We start from the raw sequence: 25709 nt of genomic DNA, 5'->3' as shown, positions 1-25709 counted from the left end.
CTAAGAAATGCATTGCAAAGGCTGTCGCCAATACCCTTTTTAAAAATGTCCAATTATATGTAATTTTATTTTCGATCTAAAGTAAATTAATTTATATTATTTTAGACTTCTTTATACTGAAAAAATATCCACTACAAATATGTTTAGTTTTCTCAGATGTTTTCATAGTTACACTTTCACTTTTTACAATCAAATTTTGATTTATCTATTTGCCTTTTCGTAATAAATACAATATACAGTTTGCTCGATTTAAATACAAACACACGTTACCTCTTCATTACTTTACATCTCAGAAATGTCATAGAATAAAATATAATTTAAGATGATTGCAACATAAGACATCCTTTGTAGTTTAAATATATTTAAAACAAATAAGCAAGAGAAAATAAATCTGCTCTTGGTTATTGTCACAGACTGTATAATTATGTATCTTTATTATATCTTTATTATATCCCACTTCTGACACCATATGTAACAACATGTATTCTTTGTTGTTGTGGGTTAGCTTTCATACAGGAACACGAGCAACAGTGGCAACTTCAAATGACAACTTTATTTACACTATGTACAGATAAATCCGTGGTACATCCATATTTGAAGATCAACTGATATAGGTACGAATAATAATCACGACTCCAAGTCATGGAGACATCTTACATTCACTGCCATCGTTCCAGTCCCAAGTCCTAGCACACAACACCCGTTCACCTTTTGCTCTCCCTTTTATACGGTCGATTCTCTCCCCTTACGTACATGAGCGATCTCACCCAAAAACATGAAAAAACACATGACGATCGCTCAGACAGTCCTTCCGCTAGCCAGGTACTCTTCATTCATGCAAAACACAATATAATAAAGATACATAATTATACAGTCTGTGACAGTTATTACAAGAATGATAGGGCTATAAGCAATACCTTGACATCAACCGTGAACGTCGACACACCATGAACGTGTTAATTATGCTACTTAAATTGATTTACTACATAACATACCTACATTTTTGTTTTTAGTATTTTCAACAACTTAACACAGTTTTTTTTAAATACATAAACACCGACAAATATATTAAAGTTTTCTGTATATGTGGCTTTTATATAGTTATATAATTCAAAAAATGTTACCTAACGCTATTTCCAGGCTTTAAAAGATTCTCTTTTATAGCCGCTTAATGGCAAAATAAAAAAAAAACATGCTTTTTTCCATGTTAAAAAAAAAATGATCGAATCCAACTTGTCAAACTCTATTAGCTCTTAGAACTGACAAAATACATTCCCAGTCTATATAAGCTTGATTGTGATCTTGAGAAAATTTTAATTTTTCTATTAAAGTACCGAAAGTCGCATTTGTCGTGGACCGCTGCTTCTATCTCATCAACAAATGGATTATTGTCATTTGGACGTCACGGCCGTTTGATTGAAACACCTGGCATACCTCAGCATACGATAGATCCAGGTTGTACATTACACATTCCCAGTGATCACTGAGAGCTGTTGAAAGGCGACTAATCTCAGTTTCCGAAATAACCCTTTTTTTATTTCTTCTGGCAAGTCATCTATCGTAGAAACTACAAGAAAAACAAAAAATAATAAATAATAAAATTAAATAATAGTTTCGGATGAGAAAAGTGTAAAATATATAACTAATGGACGTTATAAACAAACAAACAATCAATAACAAGGTTAATTTTGAAAATGTTGATATAGATTCAGAAAAAAAAATGATATATAATAATAATAATAAAAACCACGGCTATATTTACCCTAAGCTTTAGACGACTTAAACTACAAATAGATTTCTGCCTCGGGCTTTTAATTAACAAAGTAGGCCTACCCAAACAAATTGCATTGATTAATAAAATGTACTGGCCCGCAAAATAGAACGTAAAAAACTATATGCACGCATCTCCTGCAGCTTAGAATGGTTAGCAAGAATTCCAACATTGCATCGAATCGAAAATCACAAACAATTACATCTTATTTTTTACGGTCGATTTTTATATTTTTTGATATATCACAGATTTTACTATCCAGATAATTTTCAACATATTTTTGCGATTTGTTATAGGTCAATTTTAGCTATATAAGGGCGGTACGAAATGCGCATGGATATACTAATACAACTTAAGTTGAAAATACATTTCTTAAACTTGCTCTAATATATCAAATAGTATTTATTTTAAAGAAATTTCCGCTATTGAAATTAGTTGGAACTCTCTCTTTCTCTCCTTTTCTCGTTCTCTCTCTCCATCTCTCTCTCTCTCTCTCTCTCTCTCCCTCTCTCTCTCTCTCTCTCTCTCTCTATATATATATATATATATATATATATATACATATATATATATATATACATACATATATATATGTATGTATATATAGGTTTACATTTTATAGTGTGTATAACAAGGGTTACGTTGATCCAAATCAGATATATATGCACAAAATCAAGGCCTATTAATACCAATGAGATTTTAAATTATTTCGGTATTACTTTAATATTACCAGAATATTGAAGTTAGATAAAATGATACCTACCTTCCTGGATATTATAAATATCTTCATCAGTTATGCTACAACATTCGCTACAGTGATCGTCGTCTCTGTATTTTTGTAGCAATCTGAAGACTTCCTTATTACCATTGGATAGTGCTATCTTTAAAGCACATTTGCCGTGAGCGTTTTTCTGATGAGAATCACCTGTTCTTATTGCGGCCATTACTCGTTCTTTTTCTTCATCGTTTAATGCATAGATCAAGGGACTGAACCTTCTTTCGTCTGCATCGTAAGTTGAAATTATATAGTCAAGTAACACTCGAACAATGTCACTAAATCCTTTAGAAACTGCTAAAGCTACCGGGTTTAACCCCTCTTTATCTCCTAAGTTAAGATCTGCTCCATGCTGAAGTAGCAATTGTACAATTTCAATATGCCTGTTTTCAACTGCACACATTAAAGGATGTTTAGAACCCACATATACACCATTAACTGGAGCTTTATACTGAAGTAGTAGTTCCACCATTTTAATATGGCCTTGTGATGCTGCAAGACACAATTCAGTAAGATTATAGTCTTTTAATGTCGAAAATATTGATTTATTTTCCAGTAATAATTTTGCCGATTTGATATCTCCAGTAGAAACAGCATGAAATAAAGCGTTACGATTTTCCCGGTCTTTGGCGTTTACATCGGCTCCATTGTTTATTAGCACTTTTAAAATTCCTACATGTCCTTTTGCCGCGCCATGCATTATAGCAGTCATTTTGTCTTTATCCACATCTTTAACATTAGCACTGTTTTCAAGGAGCAGAATGAAATTGTCTTATGTCCATTAGATGAAGCATGCATCAGAGGGGTACGGCTGTAATAATCTTTAGAGTTTACATCTTTCTTAACATCAATCAATAACTGAATTGTTTCAATGTGCCCTTTACTTGCTGCAAGTGATATTAAGTCCATCCCTTCTGCATTTTTATCATTTTGATTAGGATATTTTGTTATTAAGGTTTCAACTATTTCTGTATATCCATTAGAAACAGCTTGTGTGAAAGCGTTCAAGATGTTGACATCACCATTAGTTATATGCAAACTCTAACAACGTATTTACTGTTTCTAAATGTTTATTGGATACAGCGTGATCCAGAGCGATCCACCCTATATTGTCTTTTACTTTAGCATCTGCGTTGTTGTCAAGCAATAGTTTTACAGTTGTAGAATATCCTCTTGAAGCGGCAAGCATTAAAGCGTTCCCTCCATCTTTATGTTTTTTGTTGATGTCCACATTATTGTCTAGCCAGAGTTGGACGGTCGTATTATGGCCATTATTAGCAGCGTGTGATAGACAGGTCCATCCATTGATATCTTCAATGTGAATGTTTGCTTGACGCTCTATTAAGAGCTTTACAGTATCATTGTGACTTTTTGACGATGCATGCATTACATGGGTCATGTTATTGTTATCTGTACTGTTGACATCAGCGTTATATTGAAGTAATTCACTCGCAATTTCACAACATCCGTTCAATGCAGCATGCATTAAAACGTCCATTCCTGCTTTGTCTTTATATTGAACATCAGCTTTCCTTGCGAGCAGTAGCTTAACTGTTTCTATGTGTCCATTAGACGCTGCATGCATTAAACAACTAAGGCCATTGTTGTCTATGCAGTTAACATCAGCTTCGCTAGTCAATAAAACTTCTAAAGTCTCAATGTGCCCATTTGATGCAGCGTACATGATAGCATTAAAACCACCATTGTCTTTACACGTAACGTCGATGTCTCTTTGGATTAGAAACTTAACTGTTTCGGTTTGTCCATTAGATACTGCCAGCATTAAGCTGTTGCGTCCACTTAATTCCCTGCTGTTTAAATCAGCGTTATTATCAAGTAACAGACTCAATATTTCATTGCGACCGTTAAAGGCAGCATGCAATAACGCGTTCCATCCATCAATATCTACGCAACTAACATCAACGTTATTTTCTAGTAATATTTTAACTATTTCTTTATGACCGGCTGAACAAGCACACATTAGCGAAGTTTGTTGATTAAAATCTGTGGTATTTAATAGAGCGTTATTTGAAATTAACATTAAGACTGTCTCTTTATGGCCGTTACGGACAGCGTGCATTAAAGCATCAGATCCAGAATTATCTAGTCTTTGAATATCAATATTATTTTTGATTAAAATCTCTGCCGTTTTAGTGTGTCCGTTACTTGCACTGATCATCAAAGCGTTCATTCCATGTTTGTCTTCGATGTGAATGTCACTTTTTTCTTGAATCAATTTCTCGATTATTTCCATATCTCCGACACCTGCTGCGTGGATTAATGTGTTCAACTCGTTAGATTCAGTGTTGTTAGTAACAGTATCATTTCGAAACAAAACGCTTATATTTTCTTCTCCAGAAGAACCACCAGTTAGGTGATTATCCTCTTCATTTTTTACGCAGCTTTGAGTTGTTTCAACAACGCAGAGTTCATTGTGCACTAAGCCTGCTTCAGTCGCCGTATCTATCATAGCACTTTGTACTGTCGTCATGGCTAATGGTATAATAAAAAATAAGCATACACTATATTACTATAAACATATCTCTTAAACATCGTGATAGCAGTAGTAACTAGAGAATAAGCAGAGGGATATGTTTAGTCAGACAAAAGCGACCAAAAGGAATCAAATAATCTTCCAGATTAATGGTCATAGATTACTTGCTCATTCAACGCTCTAGGTAATGTCTCCTTTTAGTGTAGTCCATTGCAGTCCAGATTAAGTTTTAAAAGTTGGTCAGAGAAAGAATTATTTTTTTAGAAAAAGATTTAATGTACATACTTTTGGAATTCTATATAGTAAGAGGTATCGGGTAATTTGTATTCTATTGCTTCCTGTTGTGAAGAAGTTAACTAAGTTTTATAATCATCAGATTTGCAGCATGCGGGATTTCAGAGCAAAGAAGGTTTCTTTTCGAGAGAGAATTAGAGATTTTAAAATTTATTAATTAATTTTAAATATACCAATACTACTCTTTTAAAAACATTGTTCGCTAACAAATTTAAAGTATTCATGAATTACCTATGCGTTTATTAAGTGTAAGCGTGTGTGTGTGTGTACTAAATATTGGAGTATGAATGAAGATTATATGTTAAAATGTAATTCTCATTCTTTACCGTTATCAATTCTTGTTCCTTCTGTCTGTTTTCCTGTGAATTTCGAAAGTGTATTATGACATTTAGAAAAAAATACAGAAAAATGTACCGTAACATTATGTTTACATTGGTCACTAACACGTTTCCGCACTTTATGTAAAACAAAATAATTCGCATGTTAAATTGGTACATGATACTTTGACGATAATTGGTTTGACTATTAATAGTAACGACTATTAGTTGTTTAATTATTATTTTAAATGTATCCAGGCATTATAGAGAAAGTTGCGTTTTTTATATTTTAACTTGACATATTTTATGTGTATATCCAATGATAACAGCCCTGCATTGTTCTACAGCAAAAAATAATCCTGTTAATAAGCGAGAAATTAAAAATTACAAAGTGACGATCAGTTTTAAGTTCAAACAGATGTAGTAACATATTTGAGCATTGTTGCGCATGTCATTTAAGTAAAAGGGGTCGGCGTGGTCAAGTCGGTAAAGCTCATGGTTGCTAAACCGAAAAGTCTCGAGTTCGAACCCTCGGGCAGATGAGGCTCGTTAGCTGGGGACAGCCACTCTTCTAGGAGAGACAACTCCAAAATTAAACAACTGCTGCCTTGTAGTTTGTTCTTGGTTGGACAAAGGCTATGGAAGCAAATCCAAAAAGAAAAGCAGGCTGAAATCGGAGTCAATGGCCTCAATGGCGCATAACCAGTTGACACGTACCGCTTAATTGTGTTGGAGGCGTGGTCGAGTCGGAAAAAAAGCTCATGGTTGATAATTTCGAACAAAGTCTCGAGTTCTAACCCACTGGCAGATAAATCTCGATCCCCTTCAACACAAATAATTAAGAACGAAGAAGAAAAGAAAAAGATTTAAGTAAAAATAAAACTTTTTTTCCTATAAAAATAATTTGCGTTATATTTTGATTGTATTATTAATAATACGTGCTATTTATGTAACAGTAATCTACAGTTTTTGTCTACTGTGATTAATTATAAATGTAGTAGGCAGAGAACAAGTCATTATTGGGACACAAGCAAGTAGTTGTTGCTTTATTTAAACGATCTCTATAGCTCACCATAAAAGGAAACTGCCATCTGCAGTTTGCATCATGATGATATAAACTAAGCACACGTTTTTAAATAACACCTTGAGAACAAAGCATTTAGGTTGAGTTCTTTTTGAATTCAAATAATGAAATGACTTTTTCAAAATTTTTAAAATTATCCATATATTTAAGTCTGATGTAATACATAAGGTGTTTAACATATTCTAATCTACGTATTTTTTCTGAAATTTTATGGAAAACAACTACTCTTACCCATTTCAAAACACTTTTTTATGTTAAATTCATATTTTAAAACTTAAAAACACACTTAGACAAACGCGATAATTGACGTTTTATTGTAAATCGACCATTCTGTAAGCCGTCGATCCTCTTAAAAGCATGGATAGATAATTGACTTTTAGACGTAAGGCATGATCGGGCTGTAAATATTGTTAGTGGTATGTTGTGCCGACTTCATTAGGAATGAAGTGATACAAAATAGTCAAAGATTCACGCATACAACACTTTTGTTATAATACGCTTTTAAAATCACAAAACAGCTTTATTCTATTTTCTAAAAGTATTGTAAACTTAAATAATCCTTAACACATTTTCGAGACCAACGCTTTTAGGATGAAACGTTTTATTTTGCAAGTGCATTACAAAGTTATTATAAATGTTGTTATATTTGCTTTATTTAATTTTCAGGCTAGAACAAGAAAGCAAAGAATTTTTTTTAGAAAATATTATAAATAATTCACTTTACATTTAACATAAATACTTAACAGACAAATAATTCTTCTGATTAATATCATAGAAATTCGCGGTTAAATAAGATACGTAATTCTATAAGTAGTAAAAATGTGTGTTACTACGATTGTTTTACATTAAAATATAAGATTTGGAAAGTTTCAAACTCAAAACATTGGTGTTGAACGTAAGAGAAATATTTAACTAAGTATTCTGAATGTGTCTCGTTATTTTAATTGAAATTACTTTTCATCCGTCTTTCACAAATATGTATGCATTCATTTTAAAAAAGGTAATGCTTTCTACAAAAAGCACACAGATGCAGTTTTTAAAATTCATAGTCGTTTACAAAATGAAACCGTTTAGGAATATATAGCAATGGAAAATTACTTTCATATTTAAAGTGTCAGGCCCGGTATATTTGTTGTAAAAGTAAAGTAACCCTTTAGTAAATAGTGATCCACGGGGCAGTTTATCTATATCTGTAACCTCGGCATCTAAATGTAGAGTGCCGTCCAAATCATAGGCATAGTGACCCTTCCCGGCGCCCGGGGACAAACTTTCGATTTGCACCCCTCCCCTCAAGATTTCGATTTGCACCCCCCTCAAACTTTCGATTTGCACCCCCCCCCCCTCAAGATTTCGATTTACACCCCCTCCCCTCAAACTTTAATTTTTATTTTTCCAACCCATTTTTGCGCCCCTTAAGGTCGGCGCCCGGGTACATATGTTGTCCCCCCGCCCCCCCCCCCCCACCCTCGCTACGCTACTGGTCCAAATTATGCCTTTACATCCCCCAACGTAAATCTGGTACCATTGAGAGCTGGGTGGATTAAAGGACGTCCGACCTGGATAGAAACTTGAGGCTTTCAAAGAGCAGTCGTGCGATTTACCGTCTGACCAAGCATTTCCAACATATTTAAACAAAGCTATAAGCTCGAAGTTAAAAACAGTTGTAATTTTAGCAGCACTGCTTATTATTGAATTAAATGTACAAACATTTTAAAAAATTATAATAATATTTAGCGTATTAGCCGACGGGTTGTGAAGTACATAAATTACATACATAGGCCTATATACAATTACAGCAAAATATATCACTTTTTTCTTGAAACCAAAACTGTACATTTTGACTGTTTTACGGTTTGTACACGAGCATTGAATACTTCTAAAATAAAATAAAAAAATACAAAAATAGAGATACACAATTATTTTTAGAAGTTGTATTTAGTCAAGTACAATTGTAACGGGTTTAAAATAATAACACATGACTAACACACATTGCGATATTATGCTAGGAATAAGAACTGTGCGACAGGCTTGACGGTCAAAACACAAAGTTACGTGATTACAAAGATAAAACGTCTGGACACTCAGTCTCTCTAAAATTTTCTTATTTAAACACGTTAATTCATCATTATTTTAATAAAATGAACTTTAAAATATATAGCAATAGCCAGCTAAAATGCACATCTTTACATGAGAAGTCATACATGCAAGTCATCTAACATAAATTATTCTAATCGTAATGAATGATATCTCTTTTTATATAGTAAACGTGTGAAATGTAATGATAACACCTTTCTTTATCTCATTATTTTGGAAAGTGATTAATAATATGGGAGTATTCGATAAAGAGTAACTAACTTACTTGTAATATTAAAGATATAACGCTGATTGGAAAAGTACTGAACTGCTATCAATAAATTATGTTGTCAGTGATTTTTTGCTAAGTAAAACAACTAACGCCTGCAATTTTAAAAAAAAATGCCGTTTAGTAAACAATAAATGTGCGTTATTAGTTTAAATGGAATATATTAGATCATTAAACGTAATAAAACAAAACGCTTAAGCCAATACATACGTTGAAAGGAAATGTTGTATGATGTAAAAAAACATGTTTAACGTTGGCTTTTTACCTACAGACTTCTTACAAATAGTTAAATACCATTAAAATATGCTATAACTATGCTAATAGAAAACTATCCGTCTGTAGTAACTCTTCAGCTGAAGGTCTCTCTTTAAAATCAACTGTAAAACATTTATCTAAAAACTCTCTGAGCTCTTTAGATGTGTGTTCTGGTAGCTTTAAAACAGGTTTCTTCTTTGTTCCAACTCTAAACAAAACACATTGGCTTTCAACGGAAGCTGAGGGTGATTTCATAGTTATCATTTCAACTACTGTACATCCAACGCTCCTGCAAAATATATGCGCATTTATTTCAAGACGTAAAACTCTTATAAAAAATTCAAATTAGTTTACGTATAATGTCAGTAAAACAGGACATTAATCGTTTCACCAAAAATTTCAGATAATATATTTGACTAGTTAATTTGTACTGAAAAATATCTTTCGATTTTATGTAATAAGTAAGTTTTAATATTTTTATAACTCGACATTAAATTATAAAAAGTTGCAAAAAATATTTAAAAGATACATGAATTGTATCATGACAAACATACGTTTATTTAATATTAGGAGTTGCATGCGAATCAGCTTTGCAACTACAGCATATAATATGTAACAGTAAAAATCCCGTTTCTTATAGGTTCTCGTATTGTTAAAATGGTATTTTAGCAATTCGTAATAATTCCCGTAAAATCATAAAATTTTTAAACATTATTTTTGTAATTGAAAATTATTTAAATAATTTATGCATATTTGCTGTGGTGTACGTGTTATTTTCGCTGAACTTATTTGATTTTTAGAACCGTTTTTTTTTTTTTTTTTTTTTTTGCAAATATGTTTTTATTAACTTAATAGGTATATCATTATTAAAAACTTTAGGGCGATTGAATTCGAACTTTTCTGTTATTTCTGAGATCTTTTTATCGTGTGTTCTAATACACATATTATGCTGGGCTTATTATTAAAAATATATATTTGTTCTAAGTAGCGCTGGAATTTGTTTTTTACATGGAAACATAACGAAATGTAATTGCAAACAGAATGATTGTGTAAATGGATTTTAAGAAACCATGACTTAAGCTATCTCATGGGTTATAATTTTAAATGTTGTCTCAAATGAATGACCCACTTAGATGTATTAAAAATGCATTTTATTTTTTATGTAAATTAATATGTGCATTGTTTTAAAAATACGATTTATCAAAATTACAGAATAATATACACACACACATATATATATATATATATATATATATATATATATATATATATATATATATATATATATATATAATCTGCAAGTGTTACTAAAGCAATTACCAGATGTCAGCTCTTGAAAAATATTCATTTTCCAATTCACTTGTAATAACTTCAGGTGCCATATATCGTGAGGTACCTCCTGAAATAGAAGACAGGTCTTGCCCCATCTTGATTATTTTAGAAAGCCCAAAGTCTGATAATTTGACTTTATCCTCGTCTTCCAATAAAATATTATTACCTAAAACAAATATAATAGATACATGTTTTTATAATTCTGCACATTTTGTTAATTTTATTTCTAAAACATAAAAAACGAATTTGAAATATAATAAAACAATAACTTGTTTTAATCGTACTAACATTGTAATATTTAACAAAATGTTTTACCTTTGATGTCTAAATGTAAAATATTTTTGCTATGCAGATATAGTAATCCTTCTAGAATTTGTTTTGTGAATAAGCAAGTTTTTAGTTCACTTAATCCATTTTTGTCCTTTATATACTTTGAGAGCGTTCCCTGTTTAAGTTTAATCAACAAAATTTACTACGCATTTAAAAACGTTTTTTTTCATAAATTAACGTCTAATTTTGATTAAGTATTCTAAAAATAAAATTAAAACTATTGAGTATCATGATAAAAAGCATACATTCACCACCTTTTGCATAAATTCCATGAAAATAAAAATTGACATATCCTTTATCTGATATCCGTGCATCTGAACTATGTTTTCGTGTTTCGCATTTAATAGAATATTTGTTTCTGCAAAAAGGAGGTCCTGAAGGAAAACAAATACATTGCATAAAAAGAATATGTTAAAAAACGTATATATATGTTAAATAATATGCAAAATGGTTTGGCCTTTCCATCTTTTTATTTCCCCTATCTCTCTCTCTCCCTTTTTTATCGCTCTCTATTCCTCTCTCTCTATATATATATATGTGTATGTGAGAGAAAGAAAGCGGGTATGTGAGTTTGTGTTTAAACTTACAATCGTATCTTGTTTTGCTTTAATCCAAATTTGCTTAGCAACAAATCGTTTTTCATCAGTTTTATCCAAATCTCCAACAAGGTAGACAGTCCCAAACGATCCCTTGTCGAGTTGATCTTTAATTTCAAAATTTCGAGGGAACTCTTCAGAGTATATATCTGGTGTGCCTAAAAAATGTTATGTATATATACAAGTTGTTTAATAACTGCTGAGATCAAAAGTACATACTATTTCAATTTTTCGAACGTGCATGTTATCATTAAAAAAGTTAATGATAAAAAAGAAATAAATTACCAATTTCTCCAGCATGTCAATACAAATACAACAATGGCATTGACCAAATAACGATTTACACACTGTCTTAAACAGTTTTTTTTAAAATATTTATTTCGGTAAGTTTTATTATTTTACGTTTTCAAGTTAATCGAACTCAATATTTCATGCTATTTAAATCGAATATAAAAACACCTTTTTTCATAAAATGTGAGCCAATTTACGATAACATTTCTGATACCAAAAAGTCTTTTGTTTGCAATAAGCGATACATACGAAAAACACTCCTTTGAAATTTATTTTGAATGAATATTACATATTTTGACCATTTGTTCAAAAAGTATTATACATATAAATTCATCTTTTTAATCACGTTCATTCCCAAGACACATGAGGCAGAGGAAGTAAAGTTTATTTAATGTATTGATTTAGGAATATGTAGGGATAGTATGGTCAGCACTATACCCGGCCGCCTTTGTTTCCCTAACCTAAGTTAGTTACCCATCAGAGCTAGATTAACTCAGGGATGTTCCACTTATTTGAACCCGGATTCGAACTCAAGACTCTCGGGTTAGTAGTCTAGCTTTCTACCGCGACGCCGCCCCCAAAGAAAGTCTGGCGAAATATTTCAGAGGTTTCATCAGTGCGTTACCAACCCTATATTCTTAGGCGTGTTACCTTGTTCTCTAACACAGAGTTATTTAAATGTAAACAATGCCTGCGCTACATTTCTTGGATCATATTTGTCAGGGCACAGGTTTTCCAAGACTATCGCCCAGCACACCGCAGGGCGTGCTATATGTAAGCCTTGAGTGTATGTTAGTTAATCACTTTCAGTAATAGTAAGGTGATCACCCATATGTCAAGAACATATCGGGGCGCTATCGGGAGCCCCTGTTACACTACGGCAGGTGCGACGCGTACGGCCTCTGGCTCGGTTTCATTAACGAATGGTGTGTGCTTCCGTGTCAATATTATAAAGTACTAGTTAAAACTAAATTAGGCGCTAATGTACTTAAATGAAAGCTTTTGTCAATCGCACCCTGCTGGGGCGCGAGCGGATGCACCTGTTTCAATTTCTTATCCATATTCTGTGGAATTCTTTAAATATTCCGGGGAGAAAAATAGCACCAAGCGAGACGCAGGAGGACGCACCTGTTTCTAATTAGTGAGAGTACGTACAAATTAGTCTTAAATGTATGTGTAATTGTCAAATACATGGTGTATAGTTTAATTGGGATATTTAAAACAATGTAAGCTAAATATAAGATTATTAACATTTTAATAACGTTTTGTTTAAAACGAACGTAGGCACCAAAGGGAGACGGGACAGCTCGGGGCGCCTAATCGCCGCTGCCGGAGAGCCGGAGTACGCGCCTGATTTGATATAGTTAACGAGTGTTTTTAGCCATCGTGTCTTTCGTGTATAGTCTTTTTTTAAAACGAACTTAGGCGCCATAGTGCTCATAGGGGAGCCAAACTAGTTGTCGAACCTTCCCTGGCGCCGACATCAGAAATTTTTATTTTCATTTTGCATACACCTTCTCCGGAGTATTCTCGACAACTCCCCAAAGTTTCCTGACACTCGAAAGAACGGTGTTAAACAGCATACTGTATAAAAAGTAAATGTGCAACCTCCCGGGGCGCTGCCCTTACAAAGTACATTTATTTTTCAGAATTATTTTCAACAACTTCCAAAAGTTTCATGGCGAACAGATGAAATGTGTAGTAATACATAAAAGACACATACATACACATACTTTGATATATATATATATATATATATATATATATATATATATATATATATATATAATATACTCACATATATAATACTTTTTGGTACATATATAGAGATAGTGTGAGTTAGGTTTGTAAGAAAGAGAGAGAGAGAGACATATATAGACATAGAGAGGGGAGAAGTCAAATATTAAAACAGGGCAAATTAATAATTTAATCTTTGATATTTTAAAGAAATACCTGGGATAGAAGCAGCATTTCCACTAGCTCGACAAGTGTTCCAGTTTATAACTCTGGCGTCACTACCAGTCTGTGTGTTACTTGATAGAAACAAGTTTACTCCTTTCAGTAGATCTTGGTCCTGCGCCATTGCCTGGCTTGCTTCCTCATTTGTGGAAATAACTTTTAAAAGGCTTATTACAAGCTCTTGCAGACATCGATTGTCTTCCCCCAAATATTTTGTAAAAGTCGAAAACAATTTGTTAAACTGAAAATAGTTGTTCAGCGAAAATACGATCCTTTATAAACAAAAACAGAAGCAATAAATTTAAAAGTATGTACTTTAAAATTCTTTGAATACATAAGAAAAACGATATTAATTACCTTTGCTCTTGAGGACTCATATCTTTCTCCAATCAATCGTAAAGCTCGGAGCCAATCATATACTAATGTATCATTTAACAAAGTAGCTACGGACATATCTATGAATCTTTGAATGTCGACATCTGGAAAGTTTGTCAAAAACAAGCCAGTTATACAAATTTATTTTAACGAAACTGATTCGTGATATATATATATATATATATATATATATATATATATATATATATATATATATATATATATATATATATATATAATTTTAATTATGTGTGTACTGGCTTGTGTGTTTATTAAGCAGTATATACCCAGTACTGTCCGGTTTCATGAATATATTACTTTTCAATTAAATGTTAATATGCAAATATGGCCGTTTGAGAAAATAACACATAACCCTAAACCTAGCTATACATCTAAATCTTATACGAACACAACAAACCAAAACACAAACACAAACTTGCCTGTAATACAATCAAGACGCAAACCCAAACCCAAAATACAAACGTAAACGCAAATACAAACGCATTAACAAAACAAACGCAAACAAAAACGCAAACACAAACACAAAGCCAAGCACTAAGGCAAACATAAACATAAACGCGAAAACAAACGCAATCGTAACGAAAACACAAAAGTAAAAACACACACACAAATACAAATACAAACACAAACACAAACACAAACAAAAACACAAATACAAACACAATCCCAAACACACACGCCAACGCAGACACAAACACAAACATTACGGTACGGTGCGGTACGGTACGGTGTGGTACGGTACGGTACACATTCCTAATATATAAAACCCAATGTGCGCTCTTCTCTCCCTCTCTTTCTGTCTATCTCTCACTTTGTCTGCATATTTGATCGAAGAAACACAACTTCAATTATGCAACCGGAAGAGCGTTGTGACAAGCCCAACCACTCGACCATATCGTCTCCCCCATACTGGCCACCAGTTGTTCCGGTTGTTTGTACACAAACACCGCGTGACCACTACTCAGTAAGCCAAAAGAGGGAGAGTACCGAACCTTGTTTTCATCAAATTACAATTACTGGGTTATGTCCCTTTTCCCTCCACGTTTTTGTTTGTACAAATGTATAGCGGCCTAAAATTATCAATAAAATGTTTCCATGGATCAATTTAGTAATAATAACAATTGAATATTCTATTGTCATCGGAAACAAAGCTTCCCTGAAAATTTCAGCGCGCTAGCTAACTGGGAAGTGCCCGAAATTTCGATCGCAAGATTTGATTGGAGAACCAAACAAACAAACAAACAAACAAACCAACAAACAAACAAACAAACAAACAGACGCGAAAGCAAGTTAAAGAAAACGTGGGAAAATCTACAGATCTACTCATCAAAACGTAAAAAATAACAAAATGTAAATTAGTTTGAAAACCAACAGAAATACTATTGAATGGCCGGTTTTTAACGGAATCATTTAAGTAACTCAATCACAGTTTGCATTTGATATGGAGTTGTGTTGAATAATAATGCATATATTTTGTTTCAATTTTTTTCAATTTGTATTGGTAGCCGATGGCTCGTATATTTAGAATAGTTTTTAAATGCAAAATGTATACCACTTAAACTAGGAAGTTCGTTAGCTTGATTGCTTATCGACGAGATGAGTATGATAATATCCTGCTTGATTTTTGAAGACGAAAAACGTTTTTTTAACATCTGTGAAGTAGAATTTGTTTAAATCAACACTACTAGAAGAGAAGACTATTAAAACAAATATTTTGAAAAAAAAAAAGAAACCAAATTATTTAATGTAAAATGGCCATAATTTATGAATTATTTTAGGCTTTATTTAAGCTGACGTAAGTCATAATGTTTAATATTGGTGAGACACAACACGTCTGAGGAGTATTAATTATTTGAAGTAAATAAATAAATAAAAAAAATTAAAAAAAAAGCCAGATATTTAATCTATATACAAGCCTATAGGAAATAACCTATAGATTAGGGCGATAGAAGTGTAGATGTAAATGTTACCTCTAGGATGCGGCTTTCAATAAAATATTGTTTATTCTCTTCGTAATGTGATATGTTAAGTAATATTTCAAAAATGATTTTCACGACATGCTCTGTCACCTTTGAAGATAAACAAATGAATTCGTAGTTTTTTCCTCAGAAGATTCATATTGTTACAGGAATGTTTTAGAATGACACCTATTATTTTTCTAAATTAATCAATGTTTACTTAGTAATAATAGTAAAAATTATTATTATACAACATTGAAAACAGAACATTAATACCTTAAAACGCACTTCACATTTTTTTTTATAACAAAACGCGTACCCCAGTCGCAGAATTTGCGCTTATGTTACTCCTTGTGTATTCCATTAACTGTTTTGTTAGCAGAATAATCAATCCATCCTCTGCAAAATTCTGTATTGTAAAACTATAATAAATAGCTGCTATGCATATACGATATACAAATATGACAGAAACAACAATTTTCCCCTAGATATCAGCTTATTATTTAAATTAATTACTTTATTTTAATAAGCATACATGGAAGTTACTTCTAGTGTTGGTAAGTTATTCATCAATTAAACAATTATATACATATTGCACTGTTGAGTAGTATACTATCAAATTCATAAAACTGTATTTTAGTTTGCACAAATGACATTGGTGTATCTGAAATAAATGTATATAACTCTCTCTCTCTCTCTCTCTCTATCTCTCTCTCTCTGTATATATATATATATATATATATATATATATATATATATATATATATATATATATATATATATATATATATATATAAATGTGTGTGTGTGTGTGTGAAAGTATGTTTTCTGTAATCCTCATGCATGAGAGCACCTCTCATCCGATCGACATTAAACGCCACGATGCAGTGGGTGGGGGGGGGGGGGGTGGTAAACCAAATATTACATTTCGGAAGAGCGGAGCATCTATACCCGGCATTAGGATAACCTGAAACCTCCCGGGCAACCCCGTAAGCACTATGGAGCTTACGTTTGATTAAAAATATGTAATATATCATTGATACCATGGGTTACAATAACTGTTCACGCACGTAAATAGGGTGCGATTTTGAGCCCTTGATTCCTTCGTGAGCACAATTGCAATTACGTTAATTTTAAAGCGTGCGATACACTCTAATTAAAATTGTCTACTATTATCAATACAAAGTATAATTTGTTAAAATAAAAAAAAAAATTGGCTTAAGCTTTTACCCTTCGACCAGACAGATCGCAACGAGACAAAGAATCAAGCAATTATATCTGACATTATATGTCGTTTGACATGAGATTGTTAATCAGGTGTTTGCTTTACTTTCCAGTTCATCTCACATCCTAGTTCAAAAGTAGGTGCCCTATTGGTCAGTTGACAACCGTAGGTTTCTAGCTCATTTTTTCAACTCGTGACAACCTTACTTAGAAGAACTGGCTGTACTGCTTGACTACACAATCCATGTTTGGTGAATTGGTACCTTGCGCTCTTCTGTCCGAACACGAATTTATTACTACACAACAAGCTCAAAAACCATACACTCTTTTAGAGATGGAATACTGTTTTCTTACCATTGCTACAACTTTATATAACTTTGTAAGAAGCCTAATCGCTTGTAAAGTATTATGAATAATAGGCAGTGAAGAATTTTCTTGAAAGATATCGAGTAGTTTGTGTTCTCGGATATGCTTTGTAGTCAACTCTGCAAGGAAGTGTAATTATAAGGAATTATATATATATATATATATATATATATATATATATATATATATATATATATATATATATATATATATATATATATGTATATATATATATGTATATAAATTACCCTAAAATGACTACTAATAATCACTAATAATCAATTTTTTATTTATTTATTTATTTATTTATTTATTTATTTATTTATTTATATCTATAATATAAGCGGCCAAGTAGTGTGTCAGTCCTTCCTTCTGTCATCGGTCTAGATTTTGGAACCATAAAAGTTGTGTTGTGGTTGTGTTGTGGTTGTGTTGTGGTTGTGTTGTGGTTGTGTTGTGGTTGTGTTGTGGTTGTGTTGTGGTTGTGTTGTAGTTGTGTTGTGTTGTGGTTGTGTTGTGGTTGTGTTGTGGTTGTGTTGTGGCTGTGTTTTGTTTATTTTTTTTTTGTTGTGTTTTAGTTTGTTTTGTTCTGTTCCCCAGTTGGTACAATTGAACAAAATTTACCGTGGCGCAGCACGGTTATGCAGCTAGTATATAATATAACGGTAGTGGTAGTGTGTCAGTCTTTCTTTACGTCATCGCTATAGAATTTGGAACTATAAAAGCAAACACATAACAGTTCGTGCTTTTTACTTGCATCGCGGTGTCTTATTTTTGTTTTTAGAGTAGGGTTTGTTTAAATAACGGCTTAAATTTATTTTATAGTCGCCACTGTTTTTACTTTTTAGAATAACGTAAAGAAAATATTAAATACACGCATATTGCTAAAACATACTAAAAGGATCAATGTCAAATATAATTTTTGTTAAGATTACTAGAAAAAGTGGATACATTTTAATAATAGGGTTTAAAAAACGAATTAATTAAACTGTTTGTATTTTTCCAAGGGAGGTAATTTAAAATAAATTCAACTCACGCTAATAAAAAATGTGAATGCAAAATCTACTGACCTCCATGAAGGAATTATTGTTGCAATAATATAATTAGCAAAATGTGAATTCAAAATTATTATGTTGTCTTTAGTGTTTCTGTGTTGCGATTGTGTTTTCGCTTGTGTTGCGTTTGTGCAGTATTTGTGTTGTGGTGTGTTTGTGTTAAGTTTGTGTTGTGTTTTTTTGTGTGTAGTGTTTGTATGTCTTTGTGTGGCATTCGGGAATTTGTCGCATTCGGGCAAGTGTCCATTCGGGCATTTGTCGCATTCGGGCAAGTGTCCATTCGGGCGTTTGTCGCATTCGGGCAAGTGTCCATTCGGGAAATCTGCCTTCGGGCAAACGGCATTCGGGCAAGTGTCTTTCTGGAATTTGTCGTAGTCCCCGCCACTCTACGTCGCTGACACATGGGCGGTCACCGAAGTGTGTTCTACCTCATTATTTTGGTGAGTGATTAACGTAAGGTTTTAATGCGGTAGTGTAGGTAGTGTAGGTAAACTCGTGTCCCTATATTTATGATCCAAGCGCAGGCATTGTTTACATTTAAATAACTCAGTTTTAGAAAACAAGGTCACTCGTCTTAGGACATAGGATTGGTAAGGCATTGATGAAACCCTTCTTATATATTTCATCAGACTTTCTTATATCCCTGCGGCAACGCGCGGGGACGGGTACGCTAGTATATTTACATAACGTGACTTTTATAAATTTAAGTTACATTTATTTTACAATATATTTATTGCTCGTATTGGTAATAGTTTTGCAAATGAACATGTAACAATAAACGCTAACTGAAATTTTGTCTCGAGAGAAATAACTTTCAATGCATAATAAGGAGAGACTCCGCGGCAGAATAATTTAAAGATTAATGAGTTAACTCAACACACACGCACATAGTTAAATGAACAAAATATGCAAAAAAAAATCAAAATAAATGTTATGCATTTATAAAACACCGTCTAGCAAATCTTTGAAAAAAAAACATTTAGAGATATGTTTACATGTATTAAATACCTGTATACGCTTTTGAGGTAGAATCATCAATATTAGCAGCAGATTCTGTGGTTAGAAATGTCGCAATCACATGTAAACATTTCTGATGAACATAGAACTGAAAAGGCTCAAACTTCACCATCGCGGCATATTCCTCCATGACAGCCAACATGTACTTTTGTATTTCTTCTGGTGATGGGGAGTTCGATTTCTATGTCAGAATAGATCAATAACTCCTCTTAGTATACAATAACAGTTGTAATAATGCTTACGAGCCGACCCGCGGCGTATCATACGCCGCTATTTAGTTGTTTTATTTTCTACTTTTCAGTAATTAATAATTTGTGAATTCGACAGTACCAATGCTGCCACTGAAAATATTTGCTTTAAATAGAAATTTGTAAACGTTTAGCGTGACCACAACTCACCAGACAATGTGGGGGTGGGGTGGGGGTGGTAGTGATAGCGATAGTGATAGAGAGAAAGAGAGGGGACTGCAAGGAGGCGCTTGCAGCTTGTTTTCTAACGGCTCCCAGAAGAGAATTATATATATATAGATTATTGAGGTAATTTATTATAAAAATATTATATATTTGCAAAATAATCACATTTTACTTACCAGCCACAATGATATACTTCATTATTTGCATACACTTAAATGAGAGTAGACTAAAATTCATACTGTAGGACCTACATATTTTAATTATTTGCATACGTAAAAGTACAAAATAAGCTTGGAGATATGAAGCATTTAGGCGCCGAGACGTTGTGATTTGTGGGTGCTGAACTAACAAAATAACATCAGAATAACAACAATCTTATGTTAATTGACAGCTACTTGCATTCGGTGATGTGTATTCTCGTAGCCTAATGCATCATACTGCCTACACTACTGACGGTAATTCTATTCTTTAAAGGTTGTTAACATTGTAAGAAAGATTATAAGTATTTTAGAGTTCTAACCGTGTCAATCTTTGCTTGTTTTAGACTGCGAAGGCAGATCAGTGACCTGAAATATATAATTTTTATAAATTATTTTACTGCATTTTACTGTTTTTTTATATATATTTTAAACACATAACACTTTAGGCTTACATAAGAATAACAAAGTTACATACCCTTTAATATTTTCATAGTTTAATAGTTTAGGATTGATTGTTGAAGCTGGGCATTGTGTTAGTTTTGCTACAAGTATGGATCATGAAACAATTATTAGTCAACAAAATATAGAAACGAGTAATTTATGAGATTCTTTATGCTATACATTCTTTAGTTGATAATATGTAGTTATATCTCACCTTCCAAATTAACTATACGGGCTCTTATCGTGTCAAAACTCTTTTCGTTTTCAATGGCAAAGTAAAGGAATAACCAAAAACAAAAGCTCCTCTTCTCGATAAGATTTAGATAAAAATTCGGCTCCAACACAAGAAAGTGCATGTTATCAGCTAAATAAAATATTGTGTTCAATAGGTTTTCATCAAATAGCAAGGCACATTTGAAAGATATGGTGTCAATCACTGTTAATACCTTGTTTTTTTCAACTTTCAAGGACAATATTTCAATACTTTTCGATTGGGGTGATACTGCAGCATTGTACATTGGTGTCTTGTTCAAAGGTAAAATATCTGCAGTTAATACGAGAAAACCCGATGGGTTTGCGCTGGATTTAGAATTTCTAGAACTTTTTTTCAGATATTCTTTATTTGAGTATGTTGTAACAACTCTCTGTAAAATTTTTTGGAAAATTATAAATCTGTCTTCCTTGACTGCCACGAATAATGGTATTGTATAAAATGAGTCACTACGGCGTTGACTTTTTTTTATTTCGTCGGAATTTAGTAACATCTCTACAATTTCTAAACACCCTACAAGTATAGCTAAAAATAAAGATGACATAATTTTTGCTCTATTTTGAATTAGATATTTGGCGATTCCTATATGACGTTTCATGATTGCTATTGACAAAGCAGTCTGGAAGTGTTTATTTATTTTGTCGACCTCTGCCCCATTTTGAACTAACAGCTTTACCACATCGAGATGGTTATGCGCTGTAGCAAGCAATAAAGCAGTGTAATCTTCAGTATTAGCTGTATTTAGTTCAGGCTCGTGTTTGAGTATTTCACGTACAACATCGACATGACCGTACTGTGAAGCGATCATCAGAGCAGTGTTTCCATAGTTGTCACATTTATTGACGGGGCAATTATGTTCCAGCAACATTTTCGTTATTTCATGTGACCCTTTTTCAGCAGCTAAATGCAAGGCCGTTCCTCCAGATTTTGATGAAACATTACAGTCAGCTGACATACTCAAAAGAAAAGCTACCGTGTCCACTCGACCATGACCGGAAGCGTGCATTACAGCCGTAGCTCCGTAACTGTCCTGAAAATCAATCATACTAGCTTTAAATTGTTTTGACTGACAAATTTTCTCAGCAATTTCTGTGTATCCGTCTATAGAAGCAAATGTCAAGGCGGTTAAGTATTCTTTGATTTCAAACAAATCAATCTTTGCGTCTTTTTCAAGTAACTGTGTAACAATGTTACTAAAACCCCGATTTGACGCTAACATGAGAGGACTTACGCCATTGTTAAGAACAGAGTTACAGTTAACATCTTTTCTTAACAAAAGCTCAACTATGTTGTCGTGCCCAAAGAAACATGCGAGAAGTAAAGCATTTACTCCATGTTTGGCTTTAGCTTCCAAATCACAATGTTTCTCTATCAGCATTTCAACAATCTCTGTCATGCCATTCTCAACAGCCATATGTAAAGCAGTTAAATCAATTTTATTTTTCAAATTTATATTGCTATGCGCGGTAATCAACAGCTTGGCAATTCCTAAATTTCCATAATAGCAAGCAAACATTAAACTAGTATTACCGTTCATGTCTTCTTTAACATTTATATCATATTTCTGTTCTATTAAAACTCTCACAACTTCTATGAAATCCAATTGTGTTGCTAATATTAACGCTGGAATTTTAATGGAAGTATCTTTATCAATTTTTGTGTCCATTTCTGCATTTCTTAGAAAATATTTCAATTCTTCAGTTTGTTGTAGAATCTCATCAATTTTCCAGGGCTCCGTTTGAACAGCATCGGCCACCAAATCTAATATTCGCCCAAAAGCCAGTTCTTGTAGCTTTAAATTTCTCAAATGGCTAAAAGATGGCATTGGAATACCTTCTTCATAATCAGCACCATGTTTAATTAATAGCTTAACAACTTCGGCGTGTCCAGTCTTAACTGCAAGCATAAAAGCATTTTCTCCTTTATCATTTGTTGTGTTGATACTAGCGCCTTTATTTATGAGTGCTTGTACAATGTCAGAGAATCCATTTTGTGCCGCATACATTAATGCGTTGTAACCGTTTTCATCTACAATAGTGTAATTAGCTTGGTTATCTAAGAGTGATTTCACAATGCGTACATTTCTATTTTCAGCAGCGATCATAAGACAGCTTTTATTGATGTCATTTATCAAGTTGCAGTCAGCTTTATGTTTAATTAACAGATCCACAACATCCCCGTGTCCACCTAAAGTAGCCAGCATTAATGCAGTGAGTCCGTTTTTACTTTTTACATTCACGTCCACCCCATATCCTAGCAGCACTTCAACTGTCTTAACAAATCCTCTAGCGGATGCTAGCATTAAAGCGCTGATACCGTTCGAAGTAAGGTGATTATAATTTGCATTTCGGCGTATCAACAAATCAACAACATAATAGTGATTGTTAAATGCAGCCATCATTATCGCACTGAGACCATTGCTTGTTAAGGCATTGCAGTCAGAGCCTTGATATAGAAGAAATTCAATCTGGTCAGCATGACCTCTGAAGGATGCCTTCATCAGGGCCGTTAACCCTTCATTGTGTGTTGTGTCAATGTCTTTTTTATTCTCCAATAGGAATGTAATCCTCTCAAGATCACTCACAAATGCCGAGTGAAATAAATCAGTCCAGTATGATTTTCTTCTAATCTCCGTAAAACTGTCAGGCTCAGTACCAAACATGGTTTGTAGTAACGACATGCTTATATTAATATGTATTTAAAAACGGTTGAATATTCACTCATAGCCACACATTCAAACAGCAGAATTCTGAAAAAAATGTGTTCAAATATTGTAGATGTATTTCAAAACGATAATATCTATGTATATGGTAAGATTAGTTCATCAAATAACTAAAGATGGTAGCTAGGTTTACCGTGAAACACACATATATTTTTTACATAGCATTCTACCGTCACATTGAATCATACCAAAAACGACTTCATATATATTAAAATTATTAACTAGGCAGAAAAAATACGTTGACTATACACTTATGTATACTAACCAGTTTGGAAGATTGAGAATGCTTCACAATTTAAATTCAATCAATGCATCTCGCCATTTTATACTTTTCTTTTAAATACAATCAAATATTCCGAACTTGAACATCGAATTCCAACTGGCAGTTTCAATTTCACTTCTTTTGACGCGAGTTACATTTAAAATAAATTCCCTGCGTTACCCGCACACATCTCGTCTATATGAGAAATCAACTGCAAGATGTGACATAACACTCCAATAAAAAAGCCCTGAAATATTATTGACTTTTACAAATCCTCTTCTTCTAAATACATTCCCATGACAGTCTCAATGGGTTTGCTGACGGTGATCAATAAGGCTTAACCTAGACCATACGCTTAAGATTTTGTGTGTGATTACGATATATGTATAGTGTGTGTGTGAGTGTGTTCATTAGAGAGAAAGAGAGAGAGAGAGAGAGAGCAAAATATAGATTGATAAATATATTTATGTAAATCGCAGCTTAGATATCTATCTATATGCTACTCAAAGTGAGCTTTTTAAAAATTTCTGCATATGTATATTTGCCTAATTCGTGAATATAAATAATTTTTTAAGTATAAACAAGAAACTAAAGCTAAGCCTTACAAAGAATTTTTCGGTCGGAGAATATGCAACCAAATACAAAATTAATTAAGTAACAACAAAAAATAGTACAAAAACACAATGAATAATTTAGTTTTCTTTTTACTAAAAAAATTCAGTCCATTAATATTATAATAATATGCTAGATAAATTGCCTGTTGAGATAGAAATACAATGGACAATAGGTTGATACTGTTGTCTTTTTCTTAACTTCAAATTAAACCGGAAATGAAAAATATAATTGAAACCCGTTTTTATACAGAATCGCCACTTTAAACCGGATTTGACTTTGATCTACAGGTAGTTACTGCATATTGTTACTAAAGATACTCGAAGTCATACCCTCAAACCTTGCACCTAAGCTGAAACTTGACAAAGTTCGTATAACGAAAAAGAAATTATAGAAAATATACTTTAACCAGATAATGTTTATTTCAGATATTTTTTCTCCGGAGGAGGGAGGGGGGATTTAGAGTTTTTATTTGGGCGGATTGAATTCTCCGGGGAAGGGGGCGACACACAATGGAACGAAAGAGGTGTGTGCGTAGATGTCCCAGAGGGGGGGGGGGGTTGGGGGGGGAGCTACGCCTATCCCCCGAAGAGATAAAAATGAACCTAAATCCTAACCATCACCACAACCTCAACCATGAACAAAAGCAAAAACCAACCATTCCCACAACCTTAGCCACACAAAAAAATCCTCTTTCTTTCAATTCAATTTAAATTTAATTTATAACACATTACTTATGCTTTGAGCTTAAATAACACTTACTCCAACAGGGAATTCCAATCTTCGCACAAACACACGAATTATTAAATTATATTACAAACGCACCAACCGACACAATTATCACACATTACACTCCTAATTTTGTGTATCAATAAACCAAATATACTTTCGACATTTCAAAATGTAATAACA

The 25709-nt window shown here is 32.9% G+C and overlaps 4 protein-coding genes across 4 annotated transcripts; all 4 read right to left on the bottom strand.

Moving 5' to 3' along the window:
* Window positions 1–1463: 1463 nt before the first annotated feature.
* On the bottom strand, window positions 1464–5037 carry LOC131943244 (ankyrin repeat domain-containing protein 50-like). Its single transcript, XM_059303262.1, is given in 4 exon segments — window positions 1464–1567; window positions 2535–3320; window positions 3323–3587; window positions 3703–5037. Coding segments are annotated over 4 exon segments (2490 nt in total).
* Window positions 5038–8208: 3171 nt separating this feature from the next.
* LOC131943283 (mitogen-activated protein kinase kinase kinase 2) lies at window positions 8209–14107 on the bottom strand. The gene is made up of 6 exons (XM_059303309.1): window positions 13855–14107; window positions 11602–11768; window positions 11269–11388; window positions 11000–11129; window positions 10673–10850; window positions 8209–9641 (listed from the first exon to the last, which is right to left on the bottom strand). The coding sequence occupies exons 1-6, from the start codon at window positions 13982–13984 to the stop codon at window positions 9410–9412; spliced, it is 957 nt and encodes a 318-aa protein (XP_059159292.1). The 5' UTR covers window positions 13985–14107; the 3' UTR covers window positions 8209–9409.
* Window positions 14108–15652: 1545 nt separating this feature from the next.
* On the bottom strand, window positions 15653–21338 carry LOC131943284 (uncharacterized). Its single transcript, XM_059303310.1, has 8 exons — window positions 21145–21338; window positions 20965–21031; window positions 20810–20855; window positions 19868–20057; window positions 17793–17923; window positions 16534–16623; window positions 16227–16325; window positions 15653–15908 (listed from the first exon to the last, which is right to left on the bottom strand). Exons 1-8 carry the CDS (start codon window positions 21284–21286, stop codon window positions 15735–15737), a joined length of 939 nt encoding a protein of 312 aa, XP_059159293.1. The 5' UTR covers window positions 21287–21338; the 3' UTR covers window positions 15653–15734.
* A 376-nt stretch (window positions 21339–21714) lies between these two features.
* Window positions 21715–23599, bottom strand: LOC131943243 (ankyrin repeat domain-containing protein 50-like). The gene is made up of 2 exons (XM_059303261.1): window positions 21878–23599; window positions 21715–21726 (listed from the first exon to the last, which is right to left on the bottom strand). Exons 1-2 carry the CDS (start codon window positions 23597–23599, stop codon window positions 21715–21717), a joined length of 1734 nt encoding a protein of 577 aa, XP_059159244.1.
* Between the last annotated feature and the right edge of the window lie 2110 nt (window positions 23600–25709).

The sequence above is a fragment of the Physella acuta genome, unplaced genomic scaffold, assembly GCF_028476545.2.
Source record: "Physella acuta isolate Inbredline_101_S28 unplaced genomic scaffold, ASM2847654v3 ptg000450l, whole genome shotgun sequence".
Lineage (NCBI taxonomy): Eukaryota > Metazoa > Mollusca > Gastropoda > Physidae > Physella > Physella acuta.
Note: the sequence above shows the minus strand (reverse complement) of the source record. Positions and strands in the feature narration are given on the sequence as shown.

What these genes read in the sequence shown, in the direction of transcription:
- LOC131943283 (XM_059303309.1), bottom strand. Translation starts at nt 13,984, where the DNA reads ATGGCGCAGGACCAAGATCTACTGAAAGGAGTAAACTTGTTTCTATCA. An exon ending in TTTACATTTAGACATCAAAG is followed by an intron (nt 10,851 to 10,999) that starts GTAAAACATTTT and finishes TATTTGTTTTAG; the next exon opens with GTAATAATATTTTATTGGAA. An exon ending in TTTTCAAGAGCTGACATCTG is followed by an intron (nt 9,642 to 10,672) that starts GTAATTGCTTTA and finishes TATATTTTGCAG; the next exon opens with GAGCGTTGGATGTACAGTAG.
- LOC131943284 (XM_059303310.1), bottom strand. Translation starts at nt 21,286, where the DNA reads ATGCACTTTCTTGTGTTGGAGCCGAATTTTTATCTAAATCTTATCGAG. An exon ending in TACCTCAAAAGCGTATACAG is followed by an intron (nt 17,924 to 19,867) that starts GTATTTAATACA and finishes ACTTCCTTGCAG; the next exon opens with AGTTGACTACAAAGCATATC. An exon ending in TATATAAAGTTGTAGCAATG is followed by an intron (nt 16,624 to 17,792) that starts GTAAGAAAACAG and finishes TTTACAATACAG; the next exon opens with AATTTTGCAGAGGATGGATT.
- LOC131943243 (XM_059303261.1), bottom strand. Translation starts at nt 23,599, where the DNA reads ATGGCTGCATTTAACAATCACTATTATGTTGTTGATTTGTTGATACGC.